General features: G+C 26.5%; 2 protein-coding genes across 5 annotated transcripts in view; both read left to right on the top strand.

The window, feature by feature from the left end:
- Positions 1-1,236: 1,236 nt before the first annotated feature.
- LOC126551881 (serine--tRNA ligase, cytoplasmic) lies at positions 1,237-2,891 on the top strand. The gene has a single exon (XM_050206262.1). The coding sequence runs from the start codon at positions 1,321-1,323 to the stop codon at positions 2,803-2,805; it is 1,485 nt and encodes a 494-aa protein (XP_050062219.1). The 5' UTR covers positions 1,237-1,320; the 3' UTR covers positions 2,806-2,891.
- Positions 2,892-7,579: 4,688 nt separating this feature from the next.
- Positions 7,580-17,847, top strand: part of LOC114128165 (muscle M-line assembly protein unc-89) — a 54,866-nt gene continuing 44,598 nt past the window's right edge. For 2 of the 4 annotated variants that reach the window (XM_050206227.1, XM_050206238.1), the window contains exons 1-3: positions 7,587-8,037; positions 13,327-13,432; positions 15,173-15,307. In XM_050206227.1, coding sequence (XP_050062184.1) covers positions 13,331-13,432; positions 15,173-15,307 — 237 coding nt within the window. In that variant the 5' untranslated portion in view covers positions 7,587-8,037; positions 13,327-13,330. Of the gene's footprint in view, positions 8,038-13,326; positions 13,433-15,172; positions 15,308-17,847 lie in introns of all 4 variants that reach the window. The other 2 variants (XR_007605761.1, XM_050206244.1) reach the window with 2 other exon arrangements.

Here is a 17,847-nt window from a genome sequence, read left to right on the forward strand (position 1 = left end):
CGTGTAAAAATTAGCTAAGTAAAAAAAAGAAGAAAAAAATCAAAAAAAAAAATCATTGTATAACCAAAACTTTTTTCGCTTCATATAGAATTTATAAAACCAGTAATTTCAAAGCACTATAAAGATGTGATATCATAAATAAATGCTAAGTAAACTGAATTTAAGTATATTTAGTCTGTTTCGATAATTTATTTACTTGGCGAGGAAATTTTAGTATTAATATAGAGTATACAGTGTAAAGTGTTATATTGTTGTAGAGTATTATTTTGATTAGTATAGAAATGTTAACTGTAATATTTTTAATTTATAATGTCTTATTGTCTAATTATTCATCCAGCGCCACGGTTCTTATATTGTATCATTGTATCGTATGAAGTAAAAAATTTCCTCGCCAAGTAAATAAATTATCGAAACAGACTAAATATACTTAAATTCAGTTTACTTAGCATTTATTTATGATATCACATCTTTATAGTGCTTTGAAATTACTGGTTTTATAAATTCTATATGAAGCGAAAAAGTTTTGGTTATACAATGATTTTTTTTTTGATTTTTTTCTTCTTTTTTTTACTTAGCTAATTTTTACACGGAGTTAGACGGAGGGTTTTTGTTTTGATATCACCAATTTTTATCATTTATACCTAAATAATAATAATTATATTAATTAATATTAATTATATTAATGTTATTTAACATATCATATTTAGTGTTTATTTCCCGGTCGGCACGACAACGCGAGAAGCGGCCGCCGTGATTCCAGATTTCAATACAATTTTTCATTAAAAATGTTTCACGTTTCCTTTGATAACTTAATTTCTAACAGTACGATTTTTATGATTTTTACAAAAGGATCATCTGCATGATTTTCCTCATGTTTTGCAATTTACTAGGTATAAATTGATTCAGTAGATAATTAATTATCTCATCTGACAAAAAACACCGAAATTTACACGGTTTTAATGTGAAACTCCTGCTTCGAGATAATATACACTGTCGTGCCGCCGCTTTTATTTTTTTTACTTAGCTTGCGCCACGACCGTGGCGCTGGATAAACATTAAGCAATTACTGTCTCCTGTGATCTATAATAGCAATAATAGACACTCGCAGTTACCAATGCAGCCGAGTAGATAGCGTAAGTATCACGGCACTATCAATCGAAGAAATTGTAGTTCGTCGATAAGGTGATAACACGTCCTCAATTTGATGGTTATGTTTTTATCGTTTTACATTGCTTATTAACTGATTATTATTATTTTTTGAAAGTCCGAAGACACGTCGTCGAGTCGTTTGTGCAGCTCTTGTTTCAACAGCGTGAAAAAATGGTGCTTGACTTGGACTTGTTTCGGACGGAAAAGGGTGGAAACCCTGACCGAATTCGTGAAAACCAAAAGAAACGTTTTAAAGATCCGAAATTGGTGGACCAAGTCGTCGACGCTGACAGTAAGTGGCGACAGCTGCGTTTCAAGGCGGATAATCTAAACAAGTTGAAAAACCTCTGCAGCAAAACCATTGGTGAGAAGATCAAATCCAAGGAACCGCAGCCCGCCGATGGTGGTGAAGTCGCGTCTGATTTCGATTTGGACGCGATCACAGTCGACGTTTTGAAACCGTTATCGGTTGAACAAATCAAAAAAGTGCGCGTACTTATCGACGGTGCCTTAATTCAAAACGATAAAGATCTGCTTGATGTAGAGAAAACAAGAAACGATTCATTTAAAGAAATCAGTAACTTTTTGCATGAATCGGTTCCGATAAGCAATGACGAAGAAGAAAACGCTATTGTTGCCACTGCCGGAGATTGTACGATTAAGAAAAAGTATTCTCATATAGATCTAATTCACATGATCGACGGTGTAGACGCTGAGGCAGGAACTACAGTATCAGGCACTCGAGGATATTATCTCAAAGGTCCAGCTGTGTTTTTACAAACTGCACTTGTTCAAGAAGCCTTACGCCGATGGGATGACAAGGGATACAAACCATTGTATACACCATTTTTCATGAGAAAAGAAATTATGCAAGAAGTTGCTCAACTTGCTCAGTTTGACGAGGAATTATACAAGGTAATTGGTAAAGGTAGTGAAAAAGTTGGTGACCATATTTTAGATGAAAAATATTTGATCGCGACTTCTGAACAACCAATAGCAGCACTTCATCGTGACCAATGGTTACCTGAAGCTACTTTTCCTATTCGCTATCTTGGAGTTTCAACATGTTTCCGACAAGAAGTTGGATCTCATGGTAGGGATACAAGAGGAATATTCAGAGTACATCAATTTGAAAAAGTTGAACAATTTGTTTTAACTTCTCCTTTCGATAATCAATCTTGGATTTTATTTGATGAAATGATTAATAATTCAAAACAGTTTTATGATGATTTAGGTATTGCTTACAGAGTTGTTAACATTGTGTCAGGTGCATTGAACCATGCTGCAGCCAAGAAACTTGACTTAGAAGCATGGTTTCCAGGATCTGGAGCATACCGAGAATTGGTATCTTGCAGTAATTGTTTAGACTACCAATCAAGAAGGTTACTTGTGCGATATGGCCAAACTAAAAAAATGAATGAAAAAGTTGATTATGTGCATATGTTAAATGCTACTGCATGTGCTACAACCAGAGTGATTTGTGCTATTTTGGAGACTTATCAGACCGAAACAGGTATCAAAGTGCCAGAAATATTGAAAAAGTATTTGCCAACCAGATATCAAGATGAGATACCATTTGTGAAATCAGCCCCCATCGACGAAGAAGATACAAAAAAACAAAAAAAGCAGAAAGAAGGAATGAAAAATAAAAAATAACTCATTTTAAATATTTTAATATTTACCTATGTATTTTTTTTTTAATTGTTCAACTTTCTATGCATCAATAAAAGTGTTTGATTTTACTTAAACGGGTAAATGAATAAATGTGATAAGAACAATATAAATTATCCTATTTAAAGAATATTACTTGTACTAAGCAAACAAGATTATATAGGTAATGCTTAAAAATGTTTAATTTAATTTTATACTTTTTACATGCATACAGTTCAATTTAATTTTTTGAGCTTTGTATTAGGTCTAAGAATTAGATAAGAGTTGAGTTTAATTAAAAGATCTTAAATAAAATAATTTATGAACAATTTCAATAATTTATGTCAGTATGTGATTATTAAAATATACTACATAATAATAATATTTTAATTAAAAATAATTTTGTATACATTAATATTATGATCCTGTTTTATTTATTAACCATGATTTATTAGTGGTTATAAGGTTGGTAGATTTTAGGTGTTTAATACCAATATTATATACAAAATATAAGTGATAATATTATCATAGGTAATAGTGTAATACTAGTAAGTACCACATATTATATACCTGTGGTAAGTATTTCTTTTACAGTTTTGCATATTATACATTACAAAGTATGGTCATTGGTCGATATAGATAATTGGTTATTGGTTTAGATATTCTGACACACGACTGTAGTTCTTATTAAACATTACAATAATATGTTTTTAATATAAACCTAAATATGTTTTATGGGATATATATTTTAAGCCGACTGAAATACTTGATACATTGTACGACTCAAAAACAACAGTTAAAACTTCCACATGAGAATTTGGAAATTTGTTAAGATTTAAATTAAATTCAAGTAAGTACCTATCTCCATTTGTCCTCATTTAAACCTAAAAATCATACTTTTATCAGTGATGGTTTGTTATTACTATTAATATACATATTTTGCGATTCCTATATTAAACATGTAAGTACCTACTTATTGTGTAACTTGGCTACTTGGGTACTTACATTTTATTGAGAATCACAAAAAATAAAGGTTTGTTAAGATAAAAAAAATTGAATTTAAATTTAGTTGTTTGAATTTTAAATTAAAAAAAAAAAAACAATATTGCTAGGTACCTTTAACTATATGAAGCTCATTATTGTACTTATTTAAACATAGGTAATATATATATCTACATTGAAATTTGATTACTTATTTTATTTACTCAATATATTTAGTACAATCCTCTATATCTTTCTAGTTGGTATATAGGTAGCAGAACCCTTATTGGGCTCTATAAGAGGGTGTTAATCAGACTTAGAGTACAACATGGATCATCACCTCCGTCCACATTACAAGATGAGTTAATGATCCTAAAATATTCTAAGTTCAACCCTATTTTATATTATGTATAATACCTAAGACAAATCATATTATAAGATATTACAATAATACCTGTATGACTATGTAGGTAACATTATTGGGTATCTACCTATTCTTGACCGCTAAACCAGTATCTACCTATGTGTTGCCTCCGTCGTATGTAAAACATGAGTTAGATATGACTGTAGCATTCTCGGTTCTCTCCAGTAGCAAAATATTTTTTGCTATGTTTTATATTTGTCAGACGGAAACAACGCATACGGGTGTAGCGTCTCTTAATAATTTATGGTGAAGGAATTTTGTTATTGGAAGTTTTTTTTATTAACTGCTAAAATAGTAAAATATTTAGTACATTAAGTATTACATTTTCAATTCTTAATTACCTACTTATACAAAAGTTGTTATACATTTTTAACTACAAAATAGCGATATATTTAAAAAATTATATTATGTTAAGAAAATTATCTAAATAACTGGTGACATTTTCAAATATCTACAACTTTGATTAATAAGAAATATTTAAAACCGTTTGTGGATAAATCGTTATGCGATTTCGTAAAAATTTAAAACATTTTTTTCTTTAATAATAACGCTCGAGATTTGGCTAAGTACCTATAGTTATTTGAAGAAAAACTTAAGAAAATGTTGTGTTGAATTTTTTAACCTTATATATAAAAAGTATAAATTGTATGCATTTTCAATTACAAAATTACATTACTTGCATATTTTTGCGATTTTGACATGTTTCGTAAACATTTTAACTGTTTAAAGTTAAAATTTTTATGAAACATATCAAAAGTAGTTGAAAATCATAACATTTTTTGTTTTTATATCTAAGGTTAAAAAACTCAACCCTAAGTTTTTCATAAGTTTTCTTTCAAATAGTTATAGAGAAAACTCGAAACATCAAAACAACATTATAGGAAAAATTTTATATGCATTTGAATTAAAATTTTTACGAAATTGCCTAACAATTTATCATCAAACAATTTTAAATATTTTTTGTTATTCAAATACAGCGTAAGTCGTGAATATTTGAAAATGTCACCAGTTATTTAGATTGAAATTTTCTTTACATAATTTAATTTTCAAAATATTTCGCTTATTTTAATGATATTTATAGGTCTTTGAAATATTTGTTTTTGTTTAGTTTTTTACACATATTTTATGTAAAATTTGAATACTTTAATTTTAATGTTACGGTTAAATGTATTCAATCTAGGTTAATTTTAATTAGAGATATTACAACATTACGCAGATACTCTTTTTAGTTTTTTTTTTTTTTTTAATTGTTTTGATCTTCACCTGCAATTTGCTATTTAACATTTAAGCCGTGTTATTTGTGATTTTATATTATTGTTCTTAATGATTTATGATACAGGTAAAGGTACAAAAATATTTTGCTTCACTGTGAATACATTTCTATAAAACTCGGATATTTCTATAAATATTTAACTTATAGCGAGGGGTTGGACTTTGGAATTTATAATTTTTATTTTTATATTATATGTAAGCATATATATGTATACCTATATATTTGTCATGTTGACATACACACACTGGATGTGAATCACTTAAATAATATTACAATAAAATATCTATACATATTCTTTTTAGAGTTAACATTAATTAACATACGAGTATAGGCTAAATATTAATATATATATGTCGTAGGCATATAGTCAAATCAGGCATTTTATTAAATGCCTAGACATATAGTTAAAGAATTTAATTTTTATGCAATTTCACTATAGGTTTAGACACTTAGCCAAATGCCTAGTAATTTAATAAAATGACTAGGCATTTAACTAAAAATGCCTATTTTAAGTCAGTCAAATAATAAAAATAAAACATTTTGTATTATTTTAAACATTTAACTATATTTTCTATTAATTATTTATTGCTATTTTATATATTATACAAAAAAAACTATGTATTATTTCTAAATATGTAAAACTCGTAGGTATATGAAATATATTTAAGTTCGTGCACATCGATACTATTGTTTTAAAAATTAAATCATAAATATATATATATAGGTAATTATTATTTAGATATGATAGTACTAGTATAAAAAATTATTAATAAGGTTATATTATAATTACAAATTTTTGTTAATTTTTTTTTTATTACTAATATGCATATTGTTTATAATTTGTTGATTTTTATTATAGATAACACGAACTTAAATATATTTCATATACCTACGAGTTTTACATATTTAGAAATAATACATAGTTTTTTATATATATATATATATATATATATATATAATAGCAATAAATAATTAATAGAAAATATAGTTAAATGTTTAAAATAATACAAAATATTTTATTTTTATTATTTGACTGACTTAAAATAGGCATTTTTAGTTAAATGCCTAGTCATTTTATTAAATTACTAGGCATTTGGCTAAGTGTCTTGACCTATAGTGAAATTGCATAAAAATTAAATTCTTTGACTATATGCCTAAGCAATTAATAAAATGCCTGTTTTGACTATATGCCTACGACATATTATATATTATGTATTTTTTGTTTGTTTCGTTTTTTAAAGAAGTAAAGCTGGTCATCCTAACTATCTCTAGTATCTATAATAGTATAGGTTACTTATCACTTTTAGCTTAAAGCCACGTGTTGTGAAATTAAAAAAATGTTTCATTTTATTATTGGCGATGACTGCTGACTGCCCGGCTGGTATAATAATAGGTAGACTAATCGCCTGCAAACATAACAAATTTAGTTCACAAATTAGATCAGTTATTAACATTCGCCGCACTAATTTCTTCTCAAATTATTTCGCGATGTATTTTTATTAAATACTACCTATTGGCTGCCTATACGACACCTTGTATACACCTACTTATTGGTACAGTCTTAAAAATAACATAAAACTATTACAAAAGCTATATTATGTTATAAATGATTATAGATTAAAGTCTATTATAGTTCATTTTGACAAATTAATTAATTTAATAATTTATATTTTAAGAGGACATCAAACTCGTATGTGTTGTCTACATAGGTTTATAAACTAAAACAAATATAACAAAACGTATAAAAAACCTACAACGCGTTGCAAATCTGCATGTTATTAGTTAAATTTAAAATTAAAGTGAATTGATCTAATATTAAATTCAAAAATAATAATAGGTAGGTACATTTTTTTCGACACTTATACTGTTGGTACTTAAATCTTAAAGTTTGCTTAGCGATTATATAACAATAATGTATACGATGGTGATATTATTATGATATGTAAGTAATTTGGGTGGGAAGAGTTTAAAATAAACAATTTTGGCACTGTTTCGTCGGGCTATGGGCGACTCTCGCTATAAAGTGTATATATTTTTATAAAATGACAATATTTAAGAAAAAAAAAACGTTTCATAGAGGTGTCTCTCAGTTATGCCGACCACCAGTGTGTAATGTGTATCGTGGTCGTTTGAACGTTTATATAGTCGTAGTTTCTATAGTTTTTCGTTCTTTATTTAATGTATAATATATTATATTGTGACAAAAAGTACATCTAATCATGTATTATACGTATAATGCATAAATATACACATTTATGTCACACACAGATTTGCTTTGCGTATGTGTAGAATTATTCGTTTCGTTGAAAACTGTATAAAATCGGGTACATGGTGTTATATTAACGGTTCGCCGTGTCGTAATATAATACTCTTTTAAGACTGTATAATATTTTGTAATATAAAAACGCTGCAGTGTCCGGGATTGTCGAATAAAATAAAATAAAAGTCGTGTTAACTTTACCCGGTTTTCCGTAATATGCGATTATCAGTTTAAATAAATTCCTATAAAGTGTCTTCAACGGTTTATTGGCAATAGTGCAGCTGTAAAAAAACTATATAGGTATCTATTTATTATTAATGTATTTTATTATACTACTAGTAATTAATGACATTATTATTTTTAAACTATTAAACCTCACACTTGAACGCTGATGAACATTTAAGTACTTGCATAATAATATAACTGTAAGTACAAATCGCACCAATATATTGTATGTCAATAATACTATATACCTAGTACCTACCTTGTACATATAGTACCTAGTTGTTAACTTATATTCATAATATTATTATCGGTTTACGGAGGTTATTTATTTTTTTTTTAACTTAAGTAGCCATGTTTAATTTAATATAACAATTTAGTGTTTTTACTGTTTAATATATAATAATATGTATCTATTTTTATTTTGTCCTCGATATTTATTAAACATTTACAAGTGCAACTATTGATTTTTGTTTATAACAGTTTTAATTGAATTTATCGAATCTTATCCACCTCGTATGCTAAGAATTTTCACGAAGAAAATTTTTTTTAAAATTAATTTGTACCTTATTTTTTAGAGAAGGACTTGAAATTATAACTAAATTGCCTCTCTTTTGAACTATTAAATATTGTTTCTTAGCATTTAATTCCATAGATGAAGGTTAATATAATTATTTTAAAATACGTATTTTTAAATTTCAAAATATTATGTATTTTAGTTAAGTAGATAACTAGGTAGGTAGGTACTTTTAAATTTAGGAAATTATCTTGTATTCTAGTAATTTTATTGTTCCCACATCTCTTTAAAAAATGATTATTTGAAGAAGTAACAGGAACTTGAGAAACTGCAGTACATAGTAACAATTATATCAAAAATCAATAAAGATTAATGTATAATTATTTATATGGGGGTACAAACACTACAAATTAAAATGATTTCTAAAATACTAGAAAATAATACATTTTTATTGGATAATTAAATAAATCATTGTTTTTAGGGAATTGAATTAGAATAAGACAATTCTAAAAATTCTTTTTTTTTTTTTGAACAAATTTTATATTATGTTATATTTATGTTCACATATAGTTACAATACAAGGTTAATATATATACATATTGATATTACAAACTACCCACACAGTGGCGTGCCTACCTACCTATATCTGACTATAAACATTTTATAATTTCCAAAGGTTAGAACAGAAAAAAGTGATAAATTATAGTATTATACTAGTCTACTATACTATAATAATAACACTGATCATTCTCGATGTCTGTTATTTATTACCATTATTATTACGTCATAATGACTCAGATAGCTGATATTTGTTTAAGAATGCCTTCTATAATATACTTTTATAGATCAGTTTGAGGTCGCATATAAAAACAAATCGATACTAACTTTTATGTTTTGGAATTATGTCTTTCGAGTCTCTATAAGTATATACAATATACATGCTGTAGGAGTGAAGGTATCAAAACAAGGTACAAGGAATCGTTCAATCGTATAATGTAAAACATTTTAACAAGGCAAAAGTAATTTAACTGTTTTATCAAATATATAAACTACACACATATTTAAATACATTTATCAATTAAAAAATTATTTAAACCCTCATTAATTTCTAATAATATATTAAATAATTATCGGTAGTAGATAACAGGAAGGCGCTAATATTGTAATCTCGGAATAATTATATATATTTTTATTTTGTTTTGATAGACATACCTAGCATAAACTTGAATTTTTCTGTTCGGCATTCGTTTATTTATACAAAATAAATATGTTATATTAATCTCAATATTTCAAAGTATTTAGAGATTTTTTATGTTCGTTATTACGATGAAAATATTTAACCTCCTGTTATTGAAAAATACTCTTTATAATAACACGATTCTTCCCAGATGACACTTCAAAAACAAGTATGCATTCCCACCCCTTGAGTAAACATGTACTGCCATACTGGTTCCATTAATTTAGGGTTCTCTATTGAATCATCTTAACCTCCATGATAGTGGTCTTACTTTTTATCTCTTCAGTTAATCTAACCAGAGTACCAGACATTATATTAGTATTATTCATCGTTCACAAATAGGACATAATAATATTATTTAATAAAAATGAAATAAAACCATACTATAACGCAGAATATAATTGAATTCGAAAAATAAACTTTATAAAATAATATGATTAACGAGTAACCATTTTAAAAATAAAATTATTCAGACAAAGTAGATACAGTATTATTGATATGATTTATGTATTTAAGCTTAATTATTACTATATTGCTTATACCTAAAGAAAAATATTTAACATTTTACCTTAATATAGTTATTATAGCTGCATATTATACTTACGACTCGTATAATAATAATAATAATAATAATAATTTATTTATATCGACACGTTCACACGATCTAAATTTACGCGTTAAACTTCGTTGTGGATTTTTTGGTTATTGATCGATTAATTCATTCGTAAGGGATTAATATGGAATTGAAAAAAAATAAGACACGATGGTGCATGGCGTGGCGTGTTGAATAATAGTCTATACAAAATATTATCGTCTTGATATTATATAAATTGTCAGTGTGACGTGATAAGTCTACAGCTAGTCTGACGCGGAAACAGCTGCCTCCCATTGACAAAGTCTTATAATATTTTTTATTATCTTGTGTTTTTATATTATATATTATATACATATATAATATAAAATAATATCTATAAAAAATAAAATAAGCTACTCGTATTTCTATATTTTATAAATTGTATTCTACGAATATTTTTTTTTATTCTACCTATTGCGGTAGGCGTTTTTAAAATTAACTATAAAAAATAGTAAATTAAATGATTTCGTAAAAAACATTGTAGACAGTTAATTAAAGATACTCATAAATTGAAATCAACGTATAATCCCCACGCATAAAATTGAGTCCGCGCGTTCAGTCCCGTGGTATATAATATACATATATAGATTTAGTGTTATATGTACAACCGAATCTTGTACATAATATATACATACATACATTTATGTGTGTACCGTATATAACAATAATAATTATTATCATATGCTTTGTATACGTATGATTGTTTATAGTGGGTATAATACAGCGCGTATACTGGTGGTCTGGCCTAGGCAGTGGATCCTGTTTTTAGGACTCGACATGTGTGTTCATGTGCGCGAATATCCGAGATATTGTACGCTATAAATACGAACCCCGAAGAAGCTTTCTCCAATCTCGCAGTGCCCCGGCAATCTGCCAAAAAAGATCGCCGCAACGACGGTTTTCCGAGATTGAAATGCCGACGCACAAAGCCGTGTTCCGATGTTTTTTTTTTTCCGTTGTTGTGTTTTTGTTATAACGATGCATATTTTACATGTTCAAACTTAACCCAAGTGTCCGAATCTTGAAAAAAATTATAAAATGTACAAATAACTTATAGTTAGTATCTGTAAAACGTCCTATTCCTACATAATAAGCGCCTGCGTTTGTTTCGATACGTGCACAACTAAATGTGTATATTATGTAGTATACTCGCCATTCGAGTGTTTGCGAATACTTTATTTAAAATATTAATGTTTTTGAAAACGTTTACGGACTACACGGTCTACATTATTGCTACACTTTTAACTTTCAGTCACGTTTATTTAAGTTTTAATTATTTTTGGTGAGAATTCAGAATATTGAAAATTGAATTTGTTGTTTTTGCATTACCTACTTAACGGTTTGTGAGGCAAATGGCCAATTTATTGAGCTAATAATTTATAAAAGCATTTTAAAAGTAGAATTGTATACATATAATATTTGGCTTGCACCGTGTATGTCGAATCGAATTGTAATGTTTACAAGGACAAACTACATTGAGCGACACTAGAAAAACCATAATATATATACAATATTTATAGTGAAATAGAAAATTATATTAAGTTATATTACGAATTATTAATACTACTTATATTTATGACGTCTCCGTCATTTTGTCTTTTGAATAACTATAACATTTGTTTCTTTTCTTGTCATTTAATATTATTATAGATAAATAGCCAATACAACAGTTTAACATTTTTTGAGAGGCTTAGGCTTAAAATAACAATAATATAGGTAATACAGATTTCTTGTAAAACCCCACGAGTGTTTAATATTTTAAACGATACATCGTACATCGTGTGAGCTATAAATTTTAACGTATATTTTAAAGAACACAATATTAAAAAAACGCGATAGATATGTGTTTATTTAATCAATACTGTAGGCCGTACTTCGAATACTTTAAAATGCATTTAAAAAATTTAAATACTTTTATTTGAAAGTTTTTAAATATAAGTTAATATGTTTGGTGTTTATTGAATATTTAAGTATTTTCATTGGTACATAAAAGAAAACTTTTTTTGTGAAATACACAGGCACAACAGTTATTAGATAACACACAATAACAAGCTCTGATATAAAACAAAACAATCCCTAGTAACGCTATATTATCATAATGATTTTCCGATCGTGACTAATGATTACCGAGTAAAACCCGCAACAACATATTTTACAACTGCAGTCATTAATTATTTCTCTTTGAAGTGTTTAAGTACGTTTATAGTAATTATCTACTTATTAAAGGTTATAGTATATAATTATTTTAATGTGTCTGTATCGGAAACATTATTTTTATCTATCAAGTTATAGATGCATAATATTGATAATTATATATTTATACATGGCATAGGTAATTCAATGTTTTTTTCGGAATCTTAACTTTATGTAATTTTTATTCGTAAACTTAATACCTTTCTTGCTTATTAACAAACAATGGAATGGTTAAAAGTCTATTATGGTTTTATAATAATTATGTCTCGTACATTATTAATAATTTGAGACTTGAGTGTAACGATTCAATGAGTGTTTATTGCATATATTTGTTTATATTTTATGGTTTACTGTGTCTCATACGCACAACCGTAATCAAAGAGTAAAAAAAAGTTCTGTGTTTAATTTATCATAGAAATTAAAAAAACAATTAAATATTTTTATTTACTCTATGCAAAAAGTAGTTTTAAGTAAAAATGTAATTATATTTCTCTATTTCCGTCTAGGCACATGATTTAGTTTCTAAAATTTAAAGTTTATTAGTTTTTTTTTTCAATTGATCAATAATATAATATTTTTTTCAAGTTGGTTTATAACTTATAACATTAATACTTCGGGAAATCGACAGATTATCTCATTATTATTTAATATAAGCATAAAATATACAACTGTTTTTTTCTTTTCTTATCGGGAAGTGGTTATATATTTTTTGCTTATAATTTCTATACAGCATTAATTCTATTCTTGATTATGACTATTATAGTTAAACGATTTTTTTTTTTACAGAATAATGGAGAGCGATGATGATTACTATACCGTTTCGGAGTGTTTAAGCTCAAAAGTTTCTTCATACGGTTCGTGTACACCTACCGCTTCTGATCAAGACGAAGAAGTAAACATGTTTTACAAATATTTTGTACTATAAGACATTTTAATGATTTTATAGCATTAGGGTATGGTCAAAGTTCGAATCGATTTTTGTTTTTTTTAGGGGGGGGGGGACGAAAGAGAACGCAGAAGTACAAGGAATCTCCTATTACTTTTTATTTTTTTATAGACCCTACTAATATATTTATATACTTTTAATAATATTTTTTATTGTTACGGGGAAGCAGGGTGTCAGTATGACAGTATGTCCTTACTTTTTTATTACAAATTACTTTTAAAAAAACACATTACATTTCCGCGTGATATTATATATTGTATCATATAACTACTATAAACTAGGATAAAATTTAAAATATTTAAAATAATAAAACAAATAAAAACTATTATTTTCACTACAGGATAGTAAGTTTTTATTTGTGTATAATCAAGAATTTTTTATATTTTATTTAATATAATTTTTCAATTTAAGCACTGAGTATAGTTTCAAGAGTTATTAAAAACACTCTGATATATAATGACAATAAAAAGTATTAACTATGTATGATAGTTATTATAACAATAATTATTATTATATTGTACATTAAAGTTTTTAAACAAATATGTTTTATTAAAATGCATACGATTTATACTTAAATGTAAACACTGAAGTGTCTATAATTATATATACAAAAAAAAATAGTTGTAATAATTTATTGATATCTAAATGTTAGCATATTCCTAATACAACGTAAACATTTATATTAATCTATTTACGCATATACATAAATAAAATTCACCTAACCATCAAAAAACATTATTTATGTTATGTTAGGTATTAAAATATACATAGGTAATACTCGTATATTAACCATATTATCATCTTTTATTACTTTAAATTATAACATTAAAAATATTTAACTTTTTTGTAATATTATATAAATTTGAATTAAACTGCATCGATATTTACATATTAATTATAATGGTTAGTATTAAATAACTTACCAAATACTGAAATATCCTAAGCACTCAAAGATCATAAGGTACACTGTGTATATTGATAAAATTATAATGATTTTATTTTATAAATGATTCTCAACTAATACGCCGCTTATTGGACTTACTGTTAATTGAATCATTGAATCATTAACCTATTACACTCAAAATGGCTGGTCCCGATTTGCACATATACTAATACACAGCAAAAAATTCGTATATTTGACTCACACACCGATTAATAGAGGGTCATTTGAAAATTAGATAAATAAAGAAAATATGTACATACATAGAATAAACATGCTATAAATACTATAAAATAAATGCGATATGAGTCGGTACCGGTATTTTGCTTTTATCGCGGAGATAAAATAAATTACATTTTCATGATATCCAATCAATCCTAAATGGTTTTTTATCAAACAATTAATTAGAGTTCACATACTTACAATTTACATATTATTATTTTATTTTATTTTTAAATGCTACATATTTTTATACAAACTTTGAATCTCAGTTAATACTTTTTAAGTAAATAAGTTTCAATTTTAAGCATTTTAAAATTTTTTTTTCGGGTCATTCGTCTTATTAACTCATTCAGTTAATGGACTGAAATGGTCAGGTCCCAGAGTGAGTCCAATAAGCGGCGACCACTGTACTTAATAGTATATTAGTATATTAATATTATATAAAGTAAATGTGTAAACGGTTTAATATTTAATGTTCCTTTGAATATTTTGACTTTTGAGTTATAAATGTTATGATTTTTCAGTATGATACGGATACCGTTGTCCGAGAAGTATTGCAGACTAGAAAGTTAATGCTTTCGCCTGTTCGAGGATGTGTGGAAACTAGCGAATATATTTATAAAGATACGCCAATACTGCGAACTGAAAAACAGCCTAAAGTAAGTACCTAATTTATTTTTAAGCCAACATTCTGTAGTACATTTCAAAGCGTATATTTATTAGTTATTTTATTGCATTTGTGTGACGGATGCATCTAAGAAGAGGTCAAAGAATTAGTTATACTAGGGTTATAATAGTTATTTTATTGTTTTATTTTTTAACTACATCGTTAATATTTATTACTTTGATGGTGAGACTTTACAAGTGTACGTGTTGGTATACAGTTCATTACATAAAAACTGCAATAGACCACATACGGGCTGGAATCCAAATTATTATAATGTGTAATCGAAACATTTGAGACATGTTGATTGTACAAAAATTGCAATTATTTTAAAATTAAAAAGTAAAATATATTACAGTAATAAGCATATTGTATGTTAAAAGTTCCATAATTACGTTTATCAAAATTTTGAAAGCAAATCAAACAACAATTAAATTCCAATAACACAAATTAATTAAAAACTTAAAATCATAGGCAAAAATTAAATGATTTATTAACAATTTACGCAAATTAATATAATACATATAATAACTAACTGCTATAAATAATAATTAATTTTATTTAGCAAAACAATATACAATTTACACTAATAAATGATAATACATATTATGTATTATATATGATATATTGATACTTGCTTGCAGCTCCCTTTTAAAACACAAGTTTGTTTTATGGGCTATATATTAAGTTTAAGTACAGTACAAAAAATAAAAAATAATAATAAATAAATAAATAAATTAACAATATAATATCTAATAATATTTTTATACATTTTCTTAAAAATTAAATTTTTTTAACATCTAGTCGTGAATGTTTACAGTTTACAGTTAAAATAGTCACGTTGTATGATAGTTATAATCAATATTTAACATAACATTTATATTACTCTTAAATTTAGTGATAAATTATCGAAAATTATATGTTAACTATTTAAATATATGATGAAAGAACTGTTAAGCTAAATATCTATGCTATTTCTTCATCTAACTACACGTGACTTCACTCCATTACGAATGATATTAGAATTCAGGAAACTCAGAAATAAGTTAAAAAACAATAATAATAAATAGTAAATACAATATTAGCTACAACTTATAATTTGATTTGGATAGTAGTATCTACTCAGCAGTCTAATGAGTACTGGGCATTTGCAATTTTCACCCATTGCATTCCGGAATTTTCATTTTTCCGTCTGTCTGTTGGGAAAAACATTAATTGTTCGTTGGACGTACGAAAAGAGGTCATTTTCTAACATGCATCGAAAATTAAACTTTCGGTGTAGGTGTGACAAAATATAATACTTTTTATTGTAATCGTGTTGAGCAGGTGATACAATTCTTAATCATCTTTGACACGACGGCATAATATAATTATAGTATTACTATCCGTTTCTTGCGGATTATGAGTAGGATGTCACGTATATTATCACAGGTTCTTTGTAAAAATAGACAGCTAATAATATACATCTTCGTACGATTGTTATTTAAAAATTTGAACTTGATGTGTTGAAATTATCGATATTATAGAAAAAATTGGAAAACAATCATTTTGTAAAATGCTCAACGTTGTATGACGATTATTATTATTTTGCATTATTGTCAGTTCGTTTATAAGTTAGTGACACAAAATATGCAGTGCAGTTTTGTCTAATGTAACTGGGTAAGGCGAAAGTGTGTCCAATGAAATATTTAGCCAAATTATCCAGGTTTACATATTGTATTATGATATTTAATAATAATCTATGCTATCTATAAATAATAAAACGTTAATATATATATATTTAAAAAAAAGGAATGTGAAAGTTGAAACTTAATTACTCTGAGATATAGAAAAAAAAAAATGAAAAATGATTAAAAATGTGGTTGATTTTATTATTGTTTGTTTTTTTAAACTCATGAATTGCACCCAAAAAAATACTATTTATGATGAGTTGGGACAGAATTTCTCATTCCATTTTCTATTGCTAGATACACTCACCCACTTTATGTATAAAATACATATAAGTTACCGTTGTTAGTGTCGTAAGTTCCGTAAGTTCCGTAAGTTTTTAATTTCTGAAATCCGTTATTGATGTCATCACGTTTGAAATGTTTATCTCAGCAGGCGTCAGCTTCACGCTCGCTCTATTCATTATGCAACAGTTCCTCTCTGGTTTCATTAACCCTTTAAATCTGTCATCGAATATAGTACAATCTATTTATCTAGTTATGGCTTGGCTTTTTAAAATTTGATTGGCTATATATTTTTAACTTAAAAGTGGTGTAGAAAAAACTATTCAATAATGATTTTTTAAAACTTTATTACCATTTCTGTTTTTATATTTATTACCTAGTCATATATAACAAAATATTCTCGTATTTTAAAATATAAAAAAGTTTATTAATAACTATAAGTTATTAGTTTATAATAATGTTTTAAGTTTTGTGGACCACAATAATATAAATATATAACAAGCTGCATTATTATTTCTATATTTTAAGCTATCTTGTGGTTTTGTACAGTTAGATACTGTATACCTAAATAACAGCCAACATT

The sequence above is a fragment of the Aphis gossypii genome, chromosome 1 (genome assembly GCF_020184175.1).
Source record: "Aphis gossypii isolate Hap1 chromosome 1, ASM2018417v2, whole genome shotgun sequence".
In the NCBI taxonomy this organism is placed as follows: domain Eukaryota; kingdom Metazoa; phylum Arthropoda; class Insecta; order Hemiptera; family Aphididae; genus Aphis; species Aphis gossypii.